The 23,410-nt window shown below is 44.3% G+C and overlaps 1 protein-coding gene across 1 annotated transcript in view; it reads left to right on the top strand.

The window, feature by feature from the left end:
- The window catches only part of LOC143131409 (piezo-type mechanosensitive ion channel component 2-like), a 117,413-nt gene that overhangs the window by 86,447 nt on the left and 7,556 nt on the right, over positions 1 to 23,410 (top strand). The window contains exons 19-44 of the mRNA XM_076291038.1: positions 2,339 to 2,499; positions 3,428 to 3,604; positions 4,015 to 4,137; positions 4,587 to 4,787; positions 5,288 to 5,492; positions 6,185 to 6,286; positions 6,774 to 6,939; positions 8,449 to 8,692; positions 8,999 to 9,095; positions 9,513 to 9,678; positions 10,376 to 10,465; positions 11,324 to 11,445; positions 11,866 to 11,934; positions 12,080 to 12,180; positions 13,365 to 13,488; positions 14,578 to 14,646; positions 15,099 to 15,265; positions 15,691 to 15,884; positions 17,538 to 17,705; positions 18,669 to 19,145; positions 19,996 to 20,254; positions 20,731 to 20,913; positions 21,242 to 21,491; positions 21,840 to 21,972; positions 22,483 to 22,630; positions 22,844 to 23,058. Coding sequence (XP_076147153.1) covers positions 2,339 to 2,499; positions 3,428 to 3,604; positions 4,015 to 4,137; positions 4,587 to 4,787; positions 5,288 to 5,492; positions 6,185 to 6,286; positions 6,774 to 6,939; positions 8,449 to 8,692; positions 8,999 to 9,095; positions 9,513 to 9,678; positions 10,376 to 10,465; positions 11,324 to 11,445; positions 11,866 to 11,934; positions 12,080 to 12,180; positions 13,365 to 13,488; positions 14,578 to 14,646; positions 15,099 to 15,265; positions 15,691 to 15,884; positions 17,538 to 17,705; positions 18,669 to 19,145; positions 19,996 to 20,254; positions 20,731 to 20,913; positions 21,242 to 21,491; positions 21,840 to 21,972; positions 22,483 to 22,630; positions 22,844 to 23,058 — 4,411 coding nt within the window. The remainder of the gene's footprint in view (positions 1 to 2,338; positions 2,500 to 3,427; positions 3,605 to 4,014; positions 4,138 to 4,586; positions 4,788 to 5,287; positions 5,493 to 6,184; positions 6,287 to 6,773; positions 6,940 to 8,448; positions 8,693 to 8,998; positions 9,096 to 9,512; positions 9,679 to 10,375; positions 10,466 to 11,323; positions 11,446 to 11,865; positions 11,935 to 12,079; positions 12,181 to 13,364; positions 13,489 to 14,577; positions 14,647 to 15,098; positions 15,266 to 15,690; positions 15,885 to 17,537; positions 17,706 to 18,668; positions 19,146 to 19,995; positions 20,255 to 20,730; positions 20,914 to 21,241; positions 21,492 to 21,839; positions 21,973 to 22,482; positions 22,631 to 22,843; positions 23,059 to 23,410) is intronic.

Genomic DNA, 23,410 nt, shown 5'->3' with positions numbered 1-23,410 from the left:
TAGGACAAGGAAGATTTCCTACACTCTTTAAAATGCCTGTAGCTGGAAGGAGTTTGAAATAGGGTTGCTACCAGCGTAAACTGAGAAGCTTTTCCCTTTGCTCCGCTCTAATACAATTACGCCTCCTAACTGGAGCTTCAATGGAGATGCATTGGAATCATTCCGAGAGGGCCTGCTGAGAAGCTAAAACGCTGTGCAGCAATACGGCACAGATGGGGCTCTCAAGTCCACATGCAGTCCTCCGCACAGAGTAACAACAGGCCCCGAGACATACTGCTTTCTCTGGCTGGGTGGACAGGACAAGGCAAGGAAGGACGGGCAAACAGCTGGAAATAAAAAAGTGTCTAGACATGTTTGGCGAACAAACATGGCATTTCCAGGCCGTGCGGAGTATGAGTGCCTCCCGCTCTACTGGTCCCACTCTTCTCTCTCACCGTCATTCTCTCTTTTGTTCAGCCAGTCACTCGGCCCCCACTCTCTCATTCCGTTTAATTGACTGTGAGTGCTTTCAAAGCCAACAGCTGGTTTGGAATGCCACCACGGAGTGCTGAAGCCTTTCCAGTGTGATTAAAAAAAAAGAAAAATGGTGAATTAGGGGTGGAATTTTTTGGTATTTAAACGCTTCATAGTGCTCTGTTCAGTACTGTGGCCAGTAGATTTGTGGGCAATATGATCTTTCAATATTATGGATAGATCTGGTGTGACTCACTCATAAATGGCACAAAAGTGCCGTATTATTTGTCAGTTTCCCCAAAAGTGTCTCACATTGTGCCATACTGTTATGATTCACAGTGCCCTGTTAGACATCAACTCACTCTGACGCATTTCGACCCTCAGTGCAGCTATTAAGCCCACATATTTTTCTAGAATATTCAGTAAATATTCTCCATCCTCCAGCGATCCCAGGCTGCTCCGGGTTTACAGCAGAGCAGCCATAATTGGCTGGGGAACTGCTGGTGTTTTGGCCTGATGGAAGAAAGAACTGACACATAGTGTACTCTACCTTACTGTGCGAGAAGAGCATGTTCAGGCAAAAAAAAAATAATCTGTCTAGAATTTCTCATAAATGCGAGATTTCATAAATCAGATCGAACAGAGACTCAACAAAGTGTCAGAGAGCATCAGAGTGATTTATTCCTCCGGGCTTGTTGTTAGCGCTGGTCATTGTTTTTGAGGCATTCCTCTCCTTGTCCCTTATCCCGTAATCTGCACAACTGTCTCTTAAGTGTTTTGCTTTATCCCAGCTGGGCCCATAAGAGATCTCGCAGGGGTTACTGAGGTATTAAGTCCTGAGGATCATATTCTGAGCAGTCATTTTCCTCTGGTAGATCCTTGCATTTGGGTAGTCCATGCCCTTGTATGCCCTGACACACTAACTGTTAGTCTGTTCAAGGCCTTTGTAAGCATACTGTCCTTTGTTATTTATGCAGTTTGTATTAAACTAAGCATTGGAATCTACCACAATATACAGAAGCCTTTTCCTCTCAGGACAATGATTTAGGATTGCTAAAAGTAGCATTCTTGATTTACTTGTAAGGATCGCCATATACAGTGTATGAAATACATCTCTGTCACTTCAAGCTAATTGGTCATATGAATAGGGAATTTTTTGTCATCTTTCACATGCCATGAAGATAAATCTTGCATGACTGTGAGTGGCATATTCAGGTATGTAAGTGAGACAGACAAAACATCTCAACTCTGTTTATACAAGGGGTGACTATCCCCGTCTGACATAATGTCTTCAAGTATGTCTCTGGGCTACAGAAGCAGCAGTCGCACCCTCTTTTAAGGAGGATATTGAGGAAGAGCCATATTAATTAGTAGCACTCAGTCAAAACACGTCTCTGGGAAAAGCCCAGTGTCATGCAATCTATCATACCCACTGGGAAGGGCCCGCATGGCCTAGATCATCCTACTCTGATCATTCTCTGCTCTCTACTGCTACTTACACTACTTATCCATTTAGCTGACGCTTTTATCCAAAGCAACTTACATATGTCAATTATATGTCACTTACTCCCCAGAGCACTGAACATACAACTTTTCTGGCTACTGTGCTAGCCCAGCTCTTTAGCCACAACGCTAACACCCCCCCGGCTCATAGGTCATAGGCAAGATGGGTCATGAGTTCCAGTTCCACTAAGGTTCTATCCAGAAAGCACACGTGTTTTTGAAAATGTATAATCACCCCTGCACTGTATTGTTTTTAATAAAGGTGAATGAAATGACTAAATAAAAATGTATTTTCTTTATAAAAAGCTAAACTACTCACAAATGGATGAATGAATTTGAATGACTGAACGTGAGCATGTGTTTTGTTTTCTGTGCTGCTCAGACCTGCGTAATAAGTGGAGCCTGGTGGTGGAGCGTCTGACGGTGCTCTTCCTCAAGTTCTTGCAGTACATGCAGCAGCTGCAGCTGCTCATCTGGTGGCTGCTGGAGCTACACATCATCAAGATCGTCTCCTCCTACATCATCTGGGTCTCCGTCAAAGAGGTGAGCCCAGGCCACCAGGGGAAGTGCATCATGGGAAGTGGAGTCTTTAGTGTTAACTGGGTCGTAGAAGAGTTGGGTCTGGTCTCGATCTAATGTAGGAAATATCAGCTGGCAAGTGTCAGTGTTGTGTCATATGCATAGAGCTACAAGGTAAAATACAGTATGCAGTGAAATGACTTGGATGCTCTGTTCCTGTCCAAAAGTATCCTAAGGGATCAACAATATTAGCAAACTTTAAATGAGATAAGGTAGAATCTAATATCACTGAGCTGGTCATTCAACAAGAAAACAAGGAGACATAATCTTGGTTGTGGCATGTTCTGACAAACCAGATGACCATTTATAGTAAAGCATTCAGGAGGACCTCTGGTCAACATTTTAAAGAAATCAAGAATATTCCTAAATATTTTGCATTGGATATGCCAGTCTGATGATACACTCCACCCAATAGAGCTTAGGTGTTATGACTCCTAATCCTTTTCCATGGCTTGAATAAATATTGATTGGTGGCTGGCCAAACCATCGGTGGATATCAGGTAAAGAATAGCAGATAGATATCAGGCAAGATAAAAAAAACAGTGAACACCCAGCCCAGCTCTCGCTGTCTCTGGGAGCCTGTTAGACCAGTATGCTGTTCCAGTAAGTTTCCAAAGCATTCTTACATGCTAGACATAAACATGCAATAACCATAATAACCATAATAATAATAATAATAATACGATGATAATGATGAAGATAATGATGATGGCAATAATGATGATGAAGATTTACATTTACATTTTATTAATTTAGCTAAAGCTTTTATCTAAAGTGACTAAACAATAATAATGAACATTCAAGCTTCAGTGCTTTGAATGAATGAATTGAAAAGTGATAATTATGCTGATGACTGATGATGATGATGATGTGTTTATCGTGTGTTGTCCAGGTGTCCCTCTTTAACTACGTGTTCCTGGTGAGCTGGGCCTTTGCTCTCCCGTACAGTCAGTTCCGGCCGCTGGCGTCCAGCGTTTGCACAGTGTGGACCTGCGTCATCATCGTCTGCAAGATGCTGTACCAGCTGAACTCCATCCAGCCCGCCACCTATGCCAAGAACTGCAGCATGGTGAGGGGGCCGCACCGCGCACCGCCACGCACCGACTCAGCAACTTCCTGTTAGGCCCCTCAGTCTGTGGAATGTGCACTTGTGTTCTTTGGATCCAGTCATAGCTTCTCTGTTTGCCTCTGATTGCCACACACACACACACACATCTCTTGCCTGCTCTCTCTTTTGTTATCCATCTGTCTTTCTTTCTCTTTCTCACCACGAGCTGAACAATTTCATCCTTTCATCATTTCATCTTTTTTTACATATCTCTTTCTCTCTCTTTCTTCCACAAATCTTTTTTAACCTCTTCCCCCTTAACTTCTTCATTTTGTTCCTTACCCCTCTTGTTTTCCTCTATTTGGTTTCCTGCCTCCGTTCATGACCTTGTGTTGACCTGTCCTCCTCCACTTCCTGTGTGTCCTGTGCAGCCTCAGAACTACACGGAGGCTGAAAGGGCGGACATGGCCCGCTCACTGCTCTACAGCGCCCCCATCGACCCCGCCAACTGGGTCGGCCTCAAGAAGTTCTCTCCTCTGCTGGAGAATCTGAGGGTGAGGCATGCACACACACACGCTCACACACACACGCTCACACACACGCGCACACACACTCACACCAGCTCACACACGGGTGCACGCGCACACACACATACATACACACTAACACAAGCTCACAGACGCACACACTCACACACTCACACAAGCTCACTGACACACACACACACACACACACCTCTCATATCAAGCAAAGAATGCATAAACCCATTCAACCAACCCAGGAATGGGATTGTTCTATGCCATTTCAACACTTAGATAAGCATTTGACAGTCTCTCATAGAGACTTGGCATCGCTACTCCCATAGTTGGATATTATATACAGCTATATGAGCAGTGACCTCAGCATCTGTCTCACATAGATCTCTTAGATTCTTTTCCTTTATTTATTTCACTATCTTTCTTTCTTTCTTTCTTTCTTTCTTTCCTTCCTTTTCCCTCTTCAGAACAACCTGATGATGCTGGCCCTGCTGGCGTTCGAGGTGACCGTCTACCGGCACCAGGACTTCTACCGCATGCGCAACAACCTCACGGCCCCCGTCACTAGGACCATCTTCCATGACATCACGCGCCAACACCTGGACGACGGCATCCTCAACTGTGCCAAGTATTTCATCAACTACTTCTTCTACAAGTTTGGCCTGGAGGTACTCCCATCAACATCCACCCTCAAATGACATTGTCATGTGTGCGTGCATAGCCACATTGTTTCCCATATGAATCATAATGGTGTAGCGAGAAGTGTGTTGAGGTGGCTGTCAGTGTAAGAATCAACCAGCACTCTCCAGTGGGAGGTGTTTTTAAACTGAGGAGAGGTCAAATAAGGCTAACACATATTGGGAAGTTTAGTAAGTGTTTGAAAGGGCTGAGCAAAATTAGATATCATCAACTGTCAACACAAATCACTCCCATATCCATTCTCTCTTTCCAAATCTCCATCGCCCTCTCTTCCAAATTCATATCCAAAATCCACAAAATCAGTGCCTGTTATCACTGAAACCTCTGGCCTCTTGGGGCCTAATGCTTAAATGATAGATACAATAAGCACTGATACAAAGGATGAGACAATGAACAATAAATGTAAGTGTCTCTTTCTTTCTCTCTCTCTCTCCCCCTCTCTCTCGCTCTTTCTCTCTCCCTCACTCAGACATGTTTCTTGCTGGCGGTGAATGTCATTGGCCAGCGTATGGACTTCTACGCCATGCTGCACGCGTTCGGCCTGATCGCCGTGATGTACCAGCGCCGGCGGAAGGCCATCGCTCAGATCTGGCCCAAGTATTGCTGCTTCCTGGCGTGCATGCTCACTTTCCAGTACCTGGTGTGCATCGGGATCCCCCCCTCCGCCTGCTCAGGTTGGTCTCCACCACAGGGCTCACAGAGAGAAGGGAGCGCTTTCAATGGCTATCTATGTAGATAGACCTGCTGTCCATCCATACAGTCATTGGGAGCATTAGGTGGGGATCATGGTGAAAATAACGAAGCGACAACAGCAACGCTTAATGCATGTAATGATTTGATAAGTTTAAGCAAAGTTCTATCTCGTTGCTTAGTGATGTTAAGCACTCAAATCCTTTTCAACCGAAAGAAATGTCCCGCCCCTATGAAGAATTTCACTGCGTTGATTGGTCAGAATGCCTGAAATGTTCCTAGGATACCTCAAACTGACATTGATAAGCCTTGCATTACGCTTTGAAAGTTGAACCAAGTTCAACACTCAGCTCCTATATCGCTAGCGCAGCACTGGTGGAGCCAAGCGTTCCACAGCGGAACCATAGCAAACCAAAGGAGATCTGCCGCCTGCCACTGATCAGTGAGATCCCTGCCTTAGTGTTCTTCACAACCTCCTGTGGATATGGGGTCCTACTCCTACTTAGGTACTCATGATGCTTACAACTGGAATGAGGCTACCCACTGCTCTGCTCAGTGTACAGAACATCTCTAAACCTAGAACTTAGGCAGGAATTGATAAAGAGCACAGTACATTTGTACAGCAGACACTACATTTCAAGGGTATGGATGAAGACCCATATTTTTCTTGATGTAGATTATCCATGGAGAGCTCCCTCATCCAGCATGGACTCCAATGTGGTGAAGTGGCTGTACTTCCCAGACTTCCACACGAGACCCAACCCACTCTTCCTCCTCTGTGAGTAGCTGTGCAGCGGTGGAGGTTAGCTCGAGTCTATTTCAAAGAGCTCCGAATATGTTAGGGCAGAAATAATAAAGCCTCATCTCTTCTCCTCACCTCTCCTTTCTTCTCTTCTCTTCTCTTCTCTTCTCTTCTCCTCTCCTCTTTTCTCTCCTCTCTCTTCTCTTCTCCTCTCCTCTCCTCTCTTCTCTTTCTTCTTCTCTTCTCCTCTCCTCTCTTCTCCTCCCCTCTCTTCTCTCCTCTCTCTTCTTCCCTTCTCCTCTACTCTCTCCTCTCTTCTCTCCTCTCTCTTCTCTTCTCCTCTCCTCTCTTTTCTCCTCTCTCTTCTCTTCTCCTCTCTCTTCTTCTCTTCTCCTCTCCTCTCTTCTCCTCCCCTCTCTTCTCTCCTCTCTCTTCTTCTCCTCTCCTCTCTCTTCTTCTATTCTCCTCTCCTCTTCTCCTCCCCTCTCTTCTCTCCTCTCTCTTCTTCTCTCTTCTCTTGTAGATGACTTCATGCTGCTGTTGGGTGTCTCGCTCCAGAGACACGTCTTTGAAGAAGAGAATGAAGCAGCCGTGCGTCTCGTTGCCGGGGACAATGTGGAGATCTGTCGAGACCTTGACGCTGCATCGTTCAGCCAGCACAACCCAGTGCCAGACTTCATCCACTGCAGGTAAACCTGGTCCCCAGGGGCCAGTTATTCACAAGGTTTTAGACATATCCTGCACAGGGCTTGCAGAGGACATATCCAGATGTTTGCATAAAAGTTATTTATACGACGGAAGACAACTATTCAGAAAAGTACACAATAGCTCATACATGTGAGGCAGTATGTAACTGAGAAGAGGCAGTGGTTTGATTAACCACTGGTTGGCACTGGCTTGCTGTGTGTCTCCAGTTTCTAAGGGATCCTCTGGGTGCGAGAAAGCTATTGGAATTCGCAACATGCAGATAAAACACTGCCATCTACTCTTCTTATTTCTTGGTTTCTGAAAGGTCAACCTCAAAGCTCCATAAACTTGACATTTCATTTGAATGGCCTTTACTGCTTTTGTACACCACTGTTTTGACATGTGTATGGGGTTATCAGATCAATCGTCCTATTACCCATAAGGAAAGAATTTCTCAGGCTGTTGGGTCTCTCCTCGCCTCGAAGCCCAAAAATCTCAGATAACATGAGGAAGTCAAATCGCCTCGTCCAACTCCTAACCGCCTCTTTTGTATTGGAAGCTGTTTGTCATGGTTCGTAACTCTATATCCCGTCAAGTCAAGTAAATTAGCTGTTCTGACTTGACTGGCGTCAAACGCGTTGACAGTGCCTTGAGTGAACTCTGTGACACAAGATCACATTAAGAGCCAATCTCCAATTCGTCTTTGTGGAGAGAGGCTTGCTTACTTATGCTGTTGACATTGGCCAGTTTGAGCAGCGGGCAGCAATTGAGGATTATTAAACCGAAGGGCCTTTTTGGATCAGCAGGAAGTGCTGTACATGCAGATCTCGGTCAGCATGGTGTGAACTGAGGAACCCTAAATCACTCCGAGAAGGCCCCTCAGCCGTGTCCTGCGAGCATTAGAGTCTGGGGAAGAGTGCTGTACACCAGCTGGACAGTTGTGTACATTATTGCAGCTGGCTTTCAGAGAGGGTATAACTGAAATAAATGGAAATGCATTCCCATTTCCATAAACTACAAGGATTAATGCAACATGAACTAAAATGAAATGAAATTGCTTTTAAAATCAGATATGTTTTTGTTTTTTCATTATTTTTGCACTGTGGTTGCTATAGATACATATGTTGTCCTGTTCTGTTTGACTTTTTGAGAGACACTGGCCTAAATTATATTAAATTATATTATATTATATTATATTATATTATATTATATTATATTATATTATAGTATAGTATAGTATAGTATAGTATAGTATATTGCAATGCATTCTTTTATCGTACCTTTTGACTGAAAAATGAAATGAAAGCTAAGCTAAAACTAGTCAATTTCTCAAAATGAAATGAAAATAAAACCCATAATGTACTTGTAAAATGAACCAAAATTAAAATGAAATCAGAAACCAAACTGAGACTAAATTTATAAAATCATTTAAAAGCTATAAACAAAAACTTACAAAAAATACTAAACTGTAGAAGCTTAACACAAGACTTACCTGACTTCTGAATTCACAGGTCTTACTTGGACATGTTGAAGGTGATCATGTTCAGCTACCTGTTCTGGTTCGTGCTCACGATCATCTTCATCACGGGAACCACGCGTATCAGCATCTTCTGCATGGGCTACTTGGTGGCCTGTTTCTACTTCCTGCTCTTCGGTGGAGACCTGCTGCTCAAGCCAATCAAAAGCATCATGCACTACTGGGACTTCCTGATCGCCTACAATGTGTTTGTGATCACTATGAAGAATATCCTCTCGGTGAGTCACTCTAGTGGCTAGTGTGATGAATCACAAATCATAGCCATTCTGTCCTAAAGTCCACTCTACATACTGGATAAGTCTCTAAGAAATAAAATATCATCTGTTTCCCCACTGGGCTGTTCTGCTACGCCAAATGTTAAATTGTTGTTTGCAAACTTGAAACACAAGCTTCCTGTTTTTACATATCTTTGATAGTCTGAAAATGTCCAAACCTTACCCAGAGATAGCACTGCCCATGTTGACCATTTCAAAGTTGAATCAGCTTGCGTTTGTGTTTCTTTCTGGATTGTTCTCTGTATTTAGATAGCGGCCTGCGGGTATATAAAGTCCTTGGTTGCCAACCACTGTTGGCTGATCCAGTTGTTCAGTTTGGCGTGCACTATAAAAGGCTATTCCCGACGTAAGTACTGAAACCTCACTATCTTCACATTTCAGTTGGTTTTATTGGGTTTGGTGTTTTTTTAGTCTTTTATTTCACTTTTTTTCTTTATTTGGCAGTGGAGAAATGCCCACATCTGTGATCAGATCATCTCCACAGTGTTTTCTGTTTGTGTTTTTGTACCATCTGTTCTTACTAATGTGTAAAATTGTAGAACCAGTTGGAACGAACCATTCGGTGAAATTAGCTGGCATGGTATTTGGACAGAATAAAAAACAATAAAGCATTATTTTATTTTATGCCTGTCTGTTTTTTTGTTTTTGTTTTTTTTAGATATACAAATACCCCAAACATTAAAAAATATTTTTGTTGCACTGAGTGGTAACCTCATAAACCTCCCTAAATAAATTAAATTATTTTCTGCTTCCCTCCTGCTAGCGGAGCAGCAGGCTACCAAGCAGTGTGAGTTGCCTAGCGATGAAGCTGGCATCATTTGGGACAGCATTTGCTTTGCCTTCCTGTTGCTACAGCGACGAGTCTTCATGAGCTACTACTTCCTGCACGTAGTAGCTGACATTCGCTCCTCACAAGTGCTGGCCTCCAGGTAACTTGTTGGCAGGGGCCTTCGATATTTCAAATTTGCCACCATTGGCTCTTTGGTCTCCTAAATATACAGTATAGAGAGAGATGCCAGGAACACCTTATAAACATAAATAAAGCACATAAAACCAGCAATAGGTTCTTTGTGCAAACATTAGTTTTACTTATTTTTGTTTAAAGTGTATTCACACACATAGGGTGCAAAAAAATGGTGCCATAAAATTGCTAGTTTCAAGACACAAGAGACTTCATCTGTTAATGCAGTGTTGAGTGTTGTTGTCCAGTCTTGCACAATGTTGTAATCATTGTATAATCATTCAGAATGGTATACAGATGTTATTACCGGTATACATTTTCAGCCATTCATCCATCACTTAGGTTATTTGAAGTCATATAGATGTTAAGTCAGTGATTTGCATTTCAATGAACTAATCTTTTTATAATGTGAAATGAGTTCAGTCTAACTCATGCTAACTCGAATTGGAGAGACTAAAGTATGACCATAACTAGACCCCTATGTTAGTCTATTCTACGCCCAGGCATGTTTGATCATGTTGCTTAATAGCTTTTTTCAAGTGTAATTGGCTGCCAAGAGGCATAATATGCCCTTAATATTCCTCTCTAGTGACCTAAATTTTCCTCCGACAGCTCTTGTGTTGTGTTCAAATGTTTTAATTGGGAGAGGTGCTCGTCTCCTACAGGGGAGCCGAGTTGTTCCAGGCCACCATCGTGAAGGCGGTCAAAGCCAGGATTGAGGAGGAGAAGAAGTCCATGGACCTGCTGAAAAGACAGTACGCGTGTTTTCAGATTTTGTTCTAATCAAATATACCCTACCTAATAAATAAACAATGACTAAGAATATAGAAGGTAAATTGGACATTTAAATGTAATTTATTTTATCTTATTAATGTTGTGAGTGTAAGACACTAGTCACACACTGGTAGGTGTAACATAGAGGTGTGTGTTTGTTTGGGAGCTAATCTTGGGTAGTATGCATGACTGTGTCTATAGTATGTCTGTGCAATGCAGTGAGCAGAGCTCAGCTGACAGGTCAATGTTGGACTTGGTGTTGTGCGTTTAGACCCCATCTGCTGCCTCAGACACAAAGAGGATCATTCAGCACTCTCTCTCTCTCCCTCTCTCTCTCACTCTCTCTCTTTCTCTCTACCTGCTGCTGGCTGTCTGAGCTCCTTTGCTCATGTCTCGACATGAAGATAAACACACTCACACACTTTCACACACTTTCACAAACACACATACCCACCCACACAAGTGCACATGAACACATACACACATGCACACACACATTCATTCACTCACACACACACACACACACACACACACACACGATCATGTACACTAGCATGCACGCATGCACATATACACATACACACACACACACACACACACACACACACACACACACACACACACACACACACACACACACACACACACACACATACATTACACACGCCCTGTGTAATTATCGTAATTGTGTCAAAAGGGAGGCTGAGCAGCCTCATGACTCCCCCAGACAGAGCAGAGCAATGAAACAGAGCAACACAAACGCACAGAGGACCGATTGTCAGTCCACAGGGTGCCCTTTCTCCCCTCTGACTCTCACTTCCTGTTTTATGACCAATCAGGATGGACCGCATCAAGAGCCGGCAGCAGAAGTTCAAGAGGGGGAAGGAAAGGATGCTGAGCCTGGCCCAGGACTCAGGAGAGGGTCAGGCCGGGGTCAGGGAGGAAGAGGAGAAGGACGAAGGTAGAGGCAAACGCTGCAGCTGCACACAGTCAGATGACTGTTTGGTCATTCAATAATATCAATAAGCCCATAAGCTGAGTTTGACTCTGATGCCAGTGACTCACTCCATCAGCAGAGCAGCTGACCCAGCGTATGGACACACACACTGCACAACACTTTATACTAAAATAAAATGGCCTTTGGCAAATGTACCCTGTGGGTTTTGTCCGACTCTTAAAACCTACAACACATTAAAGTTCCTGACATCTGAGAACTTTTAAGACATATAGCAGCTGTAAATGCCACAGGTGGCACCACCAAACGGTTTTAACACACAGCTGCCCCCAACAGAAACTCACAACATCTTAAAGACAAATGTGCATTATTATTGCTTACATGTTCATATCTAACTTGTTAATCGGTCTTGTTAATTTGCAACAGGAGAAACAAAGGAAAAATCAAAAGGCAAAAGGAAACAGTGGTGGAGGCCTTGGGTAGACCATGCATCCAGTAGGTTTTTCAGCACCTTTTTCATGTACTTCATCACCTTATTCATCTAGACATTTCTTCACTACAGAGAAAAAATCAGTCTTTTGTTATAAGTTTAGTTCAAAGGAAAGTATGGTATAGAGAGAGACTTTGTCTTCTTTGCCAGTGGTGAGAAGTGGAAGCTACTACCTGTTTGAGACAGACAGTGAGGAGGAGGAGGAGGAAGAGGAGAAAAAAGAGGAGCCTCCGAAGAAGTCTGCATTTCAGGTGAGTCCAGTTTTCTACCCCTATTAACATTCTACTCACCCTGTTTCCTCTACACTTCAATCACAATCATATTTACTGTTATGACACTGAAATGCTGTCTGCAACATTTGTTTTGTTTTGTTTTTGTGTGAGGCTAACGATGTTCTTTTCTTTGCTAGAACACTAACTTGCTAACATCCTGTGCGGACGACTACTCTCTCTGTGTGACGCCCTGGTGGCCATTTTAAGTCCTACTAATTCCCACCCACTTTGTCCTTCCTTGTAGAGAGCAATCCGAAAATTTGCCTCTGCTTTGCTGGCTTTACCAAAGTCTATCATTAGGCTCCCCAAAACTATACTGCAGTATGTAATCAGGGCTGCCAAGGTACTTCCACCAGGCTTCTAGATCATTACTACTCCACCTCTCTCTCTGTATGCTGTGTTTTTCTCTCTCAGCCAATGTGTCCCATTGCACACTGCATTTACCATCCACCACAGCTCACTTTGTAAGTGTAGCTATTAGTGCACTTCGTAATAACCCCATTGCTCGTCTGTCTCTGTGAAACTGCGGTTTACTTTGAGCCAAAATGGCCTACGGCGCATGCTCTGGAAATGCAGTGTACTAGGCAGCCATTATTGTGGATGTGCATGTGTTGTCTGAAAGCTTTCTCTTCCAGGGAATCCCCCTTTGTCATGGGATGGGTGTGTCTCAGGGTATTGTGGGTTGTGTTTTTGTCCATTGAAACCACAGAAACATTTAACATTTTTGCACATACATTTTACCAGTACAGTTTGTGTACTGCTTAAATGGGGTTAGCTCCATGCATTTAACCATACATCTCTGGATCAAAACACACCTTACATTCTCTGTGTTGTGTGCATTGTTGGTGGTCTGATGTTAAAATGTTTATTATGACTTGAATTGTTCTGATTCTGAAGGGCTGAACTTGAATGGCAGGTATGGGAAAGGCACAATACTTAAAAAGAAAACCCTACTTAGATGCTGCTTACTTACATGTATATAGCATACAAGTGCTACAAAATGATACAATTGGGAAATGGAAAAAAGTAGGCAGTAAAACTCTTACCAACTGTGAAGTCAGCCCATCAGATTTGATTTTATAATTATACGTAGGGCCCATCCTTTAAGTCAACCCTGTGCCTGTGCTTTCTTTCTGTTGTGTTTTACTGTAACTCTTCTCTAGTTTGTGTACCATGCCTGGATCACAGACTCCAAGACAGCCATGAAGGAACGCAGCAAGGAGAGACGGCACTTCTGGAAGAGGTACACTGACGGACGTAAAGCCACCAGGAAGGACCAGCGGGAAGGTAAGGATGCCATGAGTGGCCAAAAAAGTACTTCATTTAATCTTTGGGTATTCAATCACTCAGACAGCCAGAACTTCAGGCAGTTTCTCTTTCTCTCTCTCTCTCTCTCTAAAACATACTCACTCTGTATCTGCTTTTCTCTCTCAACACCTATGACTGTGTGTCTTTTACTCTTTCACTCTTTCTTCCTCCGTTTCTCCCCCACTCTCTATCGCTCTTTCTGTCACTCAATCTCTCACTTGTTCCCTCTCTTAGTCCCTTTTACTCTCTCTGTCTCCCACACTCCATCAGTCAGTCTGTGAGTGTCTTTCTCTCCCCTACCTTTCTCCCATTTCGCTCTCTCCCTCCCTCCCTCCCTCCCTCCCTCCCTTCCTCCGTGAAAGAGATTTGATTCAGCAGCACTCCTCCGGGCGGGCAGTCGGCCCTGTCTGCAATGTTTGTTCTCGACTCTCGCTGGCTCGACAGCCCGCCTGCTGAGCTCTTTGTGTTCCGGCATATTCTCTACCACCCCCATACCCCTCAACCCTTCCTGCGGCCCCCACTGCCACCCAAACACATTATTCATGAATGGGCATTCTGTGTGCGTCAGGCCTTCTGGGAACTTCAGACACCTACTCAGGCTCAGGCTCTGGCTGCTGGCGTGCCGGTAGGGGAGTCCGGTCGCTGCTCTGCTTGGCCACCGCGTTTTCTTCTTCTCTCCCCAGCGCGGCAGGCTTTTTTGTCTGCCCTTCGTTTTTGTGCCGCCTGAGCTCCGAGCGGGAGAGTGCCATGTTGCATTGGACACGGCCAATTCATCCCATATGACGGCTGGAGGGGGCTTTCCGTGCACCCTTACAACTTAAAGCCAAATTCCTCCCACCCCATCCCCTCAGGACAGCGGATTTGGAGTTATAAAACAGCCAGAAATGTTTCAGGAATATGGTCCCGATTAGGATCACGTTCACGTATCTCTACTCTGTGTGTCGCCCCAACAGGGAGAGGGTTACATTGTTTCAAAGTTGACGTATGTTTCTCATAGTCACCTTTTACAGTGGGTCTCTTCTCTTCTCTTCTCTTTTCTTCTCTTCTCCCTCCTGGCTCTTCCCTCAGAACATGTGGCCATAGAGGTGGACAACCAGGAGGACGATGGTGAGGAGGAGGAGCGATCCGACGGGCCAGGTCAGATGTCTGCCGGTTCTGCTTAGCCCGTCAGGTTTACAGGGTTCTCTCAGGGTCAGAACCAACCCAGTTCTGAGTTTCTGCAGTCAGTTGTCCGGATTGACAGTTGAAAAAATAAGCTTAATATTTGTATTTCATGTTCCCAAATAAAACTATTCATCTGTATATTCATTCAAGTCTATTCATCAAGAACATTTTGTTAATTGTACAAACAACATAACATTTCTATAACACAAATGATCCTGCCTCAATCTAGACAACAGTTAATGCAACACTTAATGTTTCATAACTTTATATTTTTAAATGTGCCCAAATGTTTGCACACAACTGTGTAATGGCCTTATACTGAATGCCTGAAAGGAAGTGTAAGATACCTCTGCCAATGCTGTTTTAGCTTAAGCTTGATTCAGTACACTGACTGACTGCCTGTATTATGTGTCCTGTTTGCACAGATAACATCCTGAAGCGAGTGTTCAACATTGTGAAGTTCTCCTGGGTGCTTTTCCTGGCCCTGATGGACAGCTTCACCGCCTGGCTCAACTCCATCTGCCAGGAGTACATGGACATCTCCACAGTGCTGAGAATCGAGCGCTGTATGCTCACGCAGGAGGTCAAAAAGGTCACTATTCTATGTGATTTGTTTTATTAGCTGTCATTTATTTAATCTTTCACACATATTTCCTTAATTAGGGAAGGGAAGGTTCAAATTCATTGTTGCTGTGAGAGATTAGATTAAAATAAAATAAAGCATTTCAAATGTCTGGATATCTAACTCAATCCCAAGCCACAGTCCAAGGTATTTTTAACAGCTGAAAGCAATTCAAATAATGGCTGAGAACTTGAGGTTTAGACCTAAAATATTCACACTTCAGACTAGCGTAGTCCCTCAGGATATTTATGTTCTGGTTACCACATAGTTTTCTGTTTACGTCTGATATCAGTTTGGATATTTGTGGAAACAGCAGATGCTTTCCCTTTAAAACTTCTGTACAACTTTTGATTTTATGCGCTGATGTTTTGCCATCCGTATTCGCCGTCGCACAGGGAAATACTCCATCCCGAGAGAGCCTGCAAGTGTACTACCAGAGGCAGATGTGCCGGCCATCGTCCTCACAGTCCTGTCTGGACCACTCGGAGGACATCTTCCCAGCGTCCAGCCCCCTGCCCTCTCAGTTACAGCAGTCCGGCTTCGTGCTGGAGAGCCATGGCTCTGCACTGTCCAGAGACAGCTTGTCCAGGTACAGAAGTCCAAAAAAACCAACCACAAACTGCAGAAGAACTGCAAGTGTGTTACAAGTTTCAAGAGTTTCCGATGACTTCAGTGCTTAAACATTAAAAAGAAAATATTGAATAACTTTGAAACCAAAATGTTAAATGAATTTTGGAACAATCAAAATATTATTTTTAGAAAATTGTGGATTTGTACATTTGTGGTGTGTAATCAAAGCTGGATGTCACAAAAACAAAATTGACACATTGATGAGCCATGACTAATTAGTGTGACCATTTTGGCCTCCTTCTCAATCTAATAAACTTAATTTCCTGGGGGGGGGGGGCATAATTTAATTGAGGCTTATTTTGAAAACACTCCGCAGTTCTGTTTCACTCAGACGGTCACACTGACGTGGTTTGAGTGCTTTTTAGTAATGTAATAGTGTATCCTCCACACAAAACCCTGCATTGGGAGGATATCCTCTTTAGCTTGCGCACAATGCCCTCATGCTGACGGAGATGTGAAGTCACATTGTGCATCTTTTCAAGTGCTGGTTTATCCTCCAAGGCAACAGGCAAACAGTCTCATCATACGGGAGGAGACCATAAAGGGACTTACATGTATGCCCTAAGGGCAAATCTCTAGATCTATCTATAGAAATGCAAGGACTGTAGACTAATGCAAAACAATTGTCGGGATTAAAAGCTCCAATAGGTTGCATTTACTTAAGTGCTCATCCTTGACTGTCAGGATGGAGTTAGGGAAGGCTTGAACATGTTTACTCCACAGGGAAGAGAGTCTGAGTGCAAGCTCTTTGGGAACTAAATCCATATTTGCATAATGACACCATCTTTCCCCCAGTGTACTCTGCTGCACAACTGATATAGAATACAATCTAGGGTTAGGTTAGACCAAGACTTTAAAACCAACTCACAAAACATGTTTTATGGAAAGCTTTTCATACTTTCCATAAAGCATACTCATATGCTATCGTTGTATTAATGACTTGTTTTTTCACAGCGTCCCGCTCCATCTTTTAAAGATCAGTGTACAGCATGTCCATTTTGTGCCCATTTTGTGTGTCCGTATCTGTTGAGGGGTTCATATTGACATGGCTGTGCTTCCTGCCGGTTAGAGGCCCTCTACGCTCCAGACCACTCCGATGAAGTATTCTGTGAGGCAGCACAACAGCCGCTGCCAGCTTTTACACAGCCACGCTCTGTTCTGGTGACCTTTCCCTGGACTTGGCGAGCCAGCCTCGCCCCATCTGCCTCCCCAGACGCTCTCTGTTATTGGGAGCCTACACCGTGTTTGGGATTCAGGCAATTTGGCCCAGATGGGTAAATGTGGAGGCCACATCTCTCTCTCTGATGGTAATTAGGTCAGTGGCACACAGTAGGCAGCACTGTAGGAACACAGGACGCACTCTCAGAGGATGTTTATGGGCCCACATAGCTCTATCTGGATACTGAGTGTTTGATGTTGTGAAGGAATATTTTGTCACTGATCTACTGATGGATACATCTAACAAATAGATGAACTATCCTCTTTCAATATTACAAAGAAAGGTAATAGTAAATATTATACAACAGATGAATGTCTGAAATTTCTTTTGATCACAGGAAGTAAGTTTTGACAAGACAAACCCTTTTTCACCGGTTATTTCTCTGTGCTGCAGTGCGTACACAGAGTCCACTCTACTCTACTGTCAGTCCACACTGGATCACTCGGAGGGGACCGTGGAGAACGTCCCCAAGACCAGTGAACGTGCTCGGCCCAAACTGTGCAAGATGACCGGGCTCGACCTGTCCTCGTCAGCAGAGAGCGCCACCAGCAGGGCCTCCAGGTAACTGCTCCGCAGGCACACGTGTTGTTTATGTGCTCTCTGTTGCTCACTTACAAACTGTCTGTCATAGCACACACACACACATACTATAGCTCTTTCAGGTGTCCTGTCATCTGTAAATAAAATAGAAGTAGGCTGTCAGGGACTTAAGCAACAGCGTTGGAAATGCCAGTCAATGGGGCAGGTGGGAGAGTTGACACCTCTCTCCACACGCACACACACACTCATGCACACACATGAGCAAACACACATGCACACACATAAGTGTGCGCACGCACACACACACACATACACACACATGTAAACATAAGTACACACACACTGTGCATACATACATTGAGAGATGGCTGCGCTCCCAAAGCATTCATCCCTCAACACCTTAGTCTCTGTGCGTGTCCAAACCACGGAGTCGTAAACACCATGGTCACATTACTGTTAGCCCACACCGCTTGTTTGCCCAAGACTTCTGTGTGACACAACTCAGGTTACAAAGGAAAAACTTTTTGGACAGACCTATAGGTGTCTCTCATTTGTATATGGACCTCATGCAGATACCTAAACTGTAGTGTGCTGCCCTCTTCTGGGCTGATTATATTACTGCAAAAAAGTCACCCCATTCACCTTATAAGAATGGCTGTGGCCTGTCACCATCACTCATAGTAGGTCATCACTGTAGGTTACACCAACATAAAGATACTGGAGATGGAGTTCAGTGAGTGATATGTTATACAAGCACTAGAATGTTAGCCTTCTAAACGACAGAATAGAGCAGCACTGTTTTTATTCAGAATAAAGCATCAAATTACAAATGTGTCAGCAATGGTTTTAGAATAATATCTTATGTAATATCTTATATAATATCATGTTATAATAATGCAGTTTGTCAGGCCTTGTACATGCCTTGGCACAGGCTTCTTTCTACTACTTGTCAATAGTTGTTGCTGATCTTTTCCTCCTATGCAGTGAGAAGACCCAGTGCACAGCGCTGTACTCCCGGCAGGACACGAACGACACCATCGGCGAGGTCGACCTCGAGCACGAACAGAGGGGTCACTCGTCAGCCGAACACTCGGGCGCAGTTGGAGGACCCCCAGAGACCCTTGAGGACGCGCCATACCTCCCCGAAGACGAAGGGCCGCCTCACTGGAGAGACTCGGACCGCTCCCCGGAGTGGGACTCTGCCGGCTGGACGCCGGCTGACAGCCCTGATGCGGATGGACCGTCGTCACGGACGTTCCCGGCAACGGCGGACATCCCGCCCTCCTACAGCAAGGCCACGGGGCTGGACCAGGTGTGCGGCGGCGCAGGTGTGCCGTGTGGTAACCGTGACGACAGGCGCCTGAGGATAATGGAACCTGATGACAGGACGGATTACCTGAGCGACGCAGCACTGCCCTCCCTCACCCACGAGATGACGGCCAGCGAGCTGCTGCAGAGCAGGTCTCTTTCTCTCTCTCTCACTCACACACACACACACCACACACACACCACACACACACACACACACACACACACACACACCACACACACCACACACACACCACACACACCACACACACACACCTTCTACGGCGTTTGGGTTTAGTGGCAGACTAAATATAGAGTAAAGTAAATAATGAGTTAAAATCTCCTAATAGAAGAGCACTCTGGCTTCATTCTCCTGCAACACAAAGCCACAGGGCTGCTCTAATACCTGCAATATGTACCCTGACTAGTTCACATGGGCAGTTGGGTCATTAAAACACATCTATGGGTCACCCTCATGATCGGCCACGTATGACGCCATTGTGAGGTTGACGTAAACACATGTGGACCGAAATATTTGGGGCATTTTCTCATGTTGGTGGTCAGTTGAACCACACACACACACACCACACACACACACACCACACACACACACACACACACACACACACACAAACACACACTTATAAATAACTCACCGCCTTCCACACAAGTGTGATTTTTCTTTCACACAGCTTAGATCTTCTAATACACACACATAAACAGCTCAGATCCTCTCTTGCATACATAAACAATCCAAATCCTGCAAATCATTTCTCTCATAACACTTCTGACATATGCTACAATGGGTTCTCATCACTTGTTTGATGTCATTGCCATTGCTATGACTTGTAGGAACTTCTAAGGCATCAGCTCATAATAATTGACTTTATCCCCACGTAATGGATGTCAGTGTCATTAAAGTAGGTGTATACTCAGAGCACTAGGAAGCATCTTTCCCACACTGAGCATGTGTCCCCCCCCCCCCACCTCCGTCACCCCCCAGGATGTTTTTTGACGAGGAGCTGGAGGAGTCTGAGCGCTTCTACAGCGGTCAGCCCCCACTGCTGCAGCTCTGCTACGCCCTCTACAACATGCTGGTGGCCCACTCAGAGATGGTCTGCTACCTGGTCATCATCCTGAACCACATGATCTCCGCGTCCGTGGCCACGCTCGTGCTGCCCATCCTCATCTTCCTCTGGGCCATGCTGTCCGTGCCGCGACCCAGCAAACGCTTCTGGATGACCGCCATCGTCTACACGGAGGTACTAAGACCATGGCCAGGGCCCACCCACACTGACACATGAGCTTGTCTCATGAGAAGCAGCACCCCCGCTTGTGTTCAACTCATTTGGAGTTAGAAGCGGCCGGGCAAAGCAGTCAAGCGGGCGTTTTGAGTAGTGGTACATCTGGCCAAGATTCTTGCTGCTGGTGTGCATGAATCAAGAACACGTTCGCCACACAACAAGATAAAAAAATGTTCACATCGACTAAGGCTGACAGACTCCAGTTATAATCCATGCAGAAGCATAGTCAATTGCTGTGGCTACATAGCCATTATGCTTAACACAGATATGCAGAAGGTCACTTATAGTCAACAATAAGGTTTGACCACTCCAATTGCAGTCTAGAAAATGGTATGTGGGAGTGGATCAGACAAATCAAATTTACTCAAATGCATGTAGTTTTATTTTTCTATGAGTTAAAGTTTGTTCATCTCCTTTCTCCCCTCTCTTACCAGGTCACCATTGTGATCAAATACTTCTTCCAGTTTGGCTTCTTCCCATTCAACCAGAACATTGAGGTGGACAAGAGCAAGCCCTTCCACCCCCCCAACATCATCGGTGTGGAGAAGAAGGAGGGCTACGTCCACTACGACCTGGTGCAGCTGCTGGCCCTCTTCTTCCACAGGTCAATCCTCAAGGTACCGACTGCACACTGATTTCACAAGTTTAACAGTTTCAATAACTCAGTGGATGACACTCTATGATCTTAATTAGCTGGGTAGATAAATGAGATCTGACTTTTTTGGTTTACTTTTCTGGTGTAAAGAATTTTATTTCACAATGATGTAGTTAGTAAAGGATTGGAATATTTGGCAGGTATTACAGTAAGTTCTCCAAACCCAATGCATCAACACTAAATGCCTTGCAGGCAAAACACCTTTCTATCAGGATTTGTCTCTTCAGGAGAGCCTTCCTTCCCCCCTAATTGTAATGTGGATCTTTGTGTGTGCATGTGATCTCTCTCAGTGCCATGGCTTATGGGACGAGGACGAGCACAGAGCCGATGTTGGCAAACCAGCACGTCACCGCGGCAACTCAGACGGTGGTGAGCGATCGCGGTCATGGCACGAGAAATCACCTGAGTCTGTCCACCCGCGCTCCCCCCTCCGCCAGCATGGCCAGGGTCTGACACGGCTACACACACGCGGCGTGGTGCGACGACAGAGCTCGGCCGCTGGCTCACACGTCTCACACAGATCCATGCACTCCAAAACAGGTGAGCAAACCCACCTACCATCACTAAGGTACAGGGACCTGCACACAGAGGAAGTATGCATTGTAATGATATGTGTCATAACTTGTAAATACAATGTGGTCAAAATAAATGAGTGGCCTAAATTATGAAAGAAATTTCAGTAATTGATTGTATGAATTGTATGGCTGTTCACGTTTTTTCAAATGAACCACACATAGATAAATTAAAGTTACTTGTTTAGTCTGAATTAAATTAAATTAAATTAAATCGGTTGTTGTTATGAACTGCAGATTTTTAATAGTTTACTGTTAAATTTAACTGGTAAAAATTGCTGTGGTTGAATGTAAGCATGCATTGCGTCCTCTACAGGCAGTTCAGGCACACGCAGGAGTCTTCGAAGGGGAGGCAGCTCTCTGAGCATCCAACAGAAGAGTCGCAAGGAGCTCATCATGGAGAAGCTCAGGGAGCAGATGATCAAGGCCAAGAGGTTCACTGTCAAAACGTGAGTCATCACCACCATCACCACAACCACCACCACCACCATCATCATCAATCATCATCATTACTGTATTTCTCTCACACAGAATTCCAATCTCCATTCAGTGTCCTAGGCATCCCTGTAATCACCATTACAGCTACCGTTAATATATAATATACTTAGGCGAAAATCTCAGGGCACACCACTATGGTATTACACTTACAAAAGTCCCAATATAAAAGGGTCGTTTCTGTTGCTATTGCTGTCATACACTCACTCTACACACTCATCTTCATTAGCCTCGGCCTCACTGTTATCACCAATCTGCTCATTATCTAGTTAAGTCATTTTGTCATCATTTTTCAGCCTGGTTTTTTATTTATTTTGAATGATGTCCGGTTCCAGTCATTGATGTTTTAGGCATCTTCTTACGAACTGGACAGCAGGCCAGATAATTGTCAGTCAGGTTATGTAAGACTTTGTGGCGTAAGACAAAAAAATCGCTAAAATAACAGTGTGTGTCCTGTCTTGTAGCACTCTTGAGATCTACATCCCCATTCGCCAGTTCTTCTATAACCTGATCCACCCGGAGTACAGCGCGGTGACAGACGTCTACGTGCTCATGTTCTTGGCCGACACCGTGGACTTCATCATTATTGTCTTTGGATTTTGGGCCTTTGGGGTTCGTGTGACAACACTTTTTTTCCAAGAGAACACTAGTCAGCAAAAATGTTATTTAATTTAAGTATGATTAATTTAAGAAGAAGATATATGAAGTAGTTTATATGCAGGTGTATGTTTCTTTTTCATTTAATTCGTTTTAATTAGACTAACCACCACAGTGTCTAGTCTTCAGTTCTTTAGCATTTCAATTGTGTTTTTCCCTCCCAAACAGAAACATTCTGCTGCTGCTGACATCACTTCCTCCTTGTCGGAGGACCAGGTTCCCGAGGCCTTTCTGGTCATGGTGCTGATCCAGTTTGGCACGATGGTAGTGGACCGAGCTCTGTACCTCAGAAAGACCGTCATGGGGAAGGTCATCTTCCAAGTGATCCTGGTGTTTGGAATCCACTTTTGGATGTTCTTCATTCTCCCAGGAGTCACAGAAAGGTATTCATTGTTTTCAAATGATTGTCTTCTTCACTGTGTTTCCTTATGGGTCATTCCGTGTCAAATCAGATAATGTTATTGCAGCACCATCTCAGATTTTGTTCAAACTTTGTCTAGATCAAGAATGGGTCCTAAAACCAAGGCCTGTAAAATATTTCTGTTCAAATCCAAATGAATGTCTTCAGTTATTTTCAGTCCTTGAAATTACATCAGTTTTACAGCTTGAAAATCACATTGTCTGGGAAGTAATGTTTGGGCATTAATATCATGAAAAGTATTATTCATAGGCTGCCCAAACTTTGTAGGGTGGAAGACAAACATGTTCTCAGTATGACTGAACCATTACAAGTTT

Source organism: Alosa pseudoharengus, unplaced genomic scaffold (genome assembly GCF_046254945.1).
Source record: "Alosa pseudoharengus isolate Yale_2024_CS ecotype anadromous, Long Island Sound unplaced genomic scaffold, YU_APseudo_1.1 YU_APseudo_1.1_scf_18, whole genome shotgun sequence".
Lineage (NCBI taxonomy): Eukaryota > Metazoa > Chordata > Actinopteri > Clupeiformes > Clupeidae > Alosa > Alosa pseudoharengus.
This window is presented reverse-complemented; position numbering and strand designations above follow the sequence as displayed.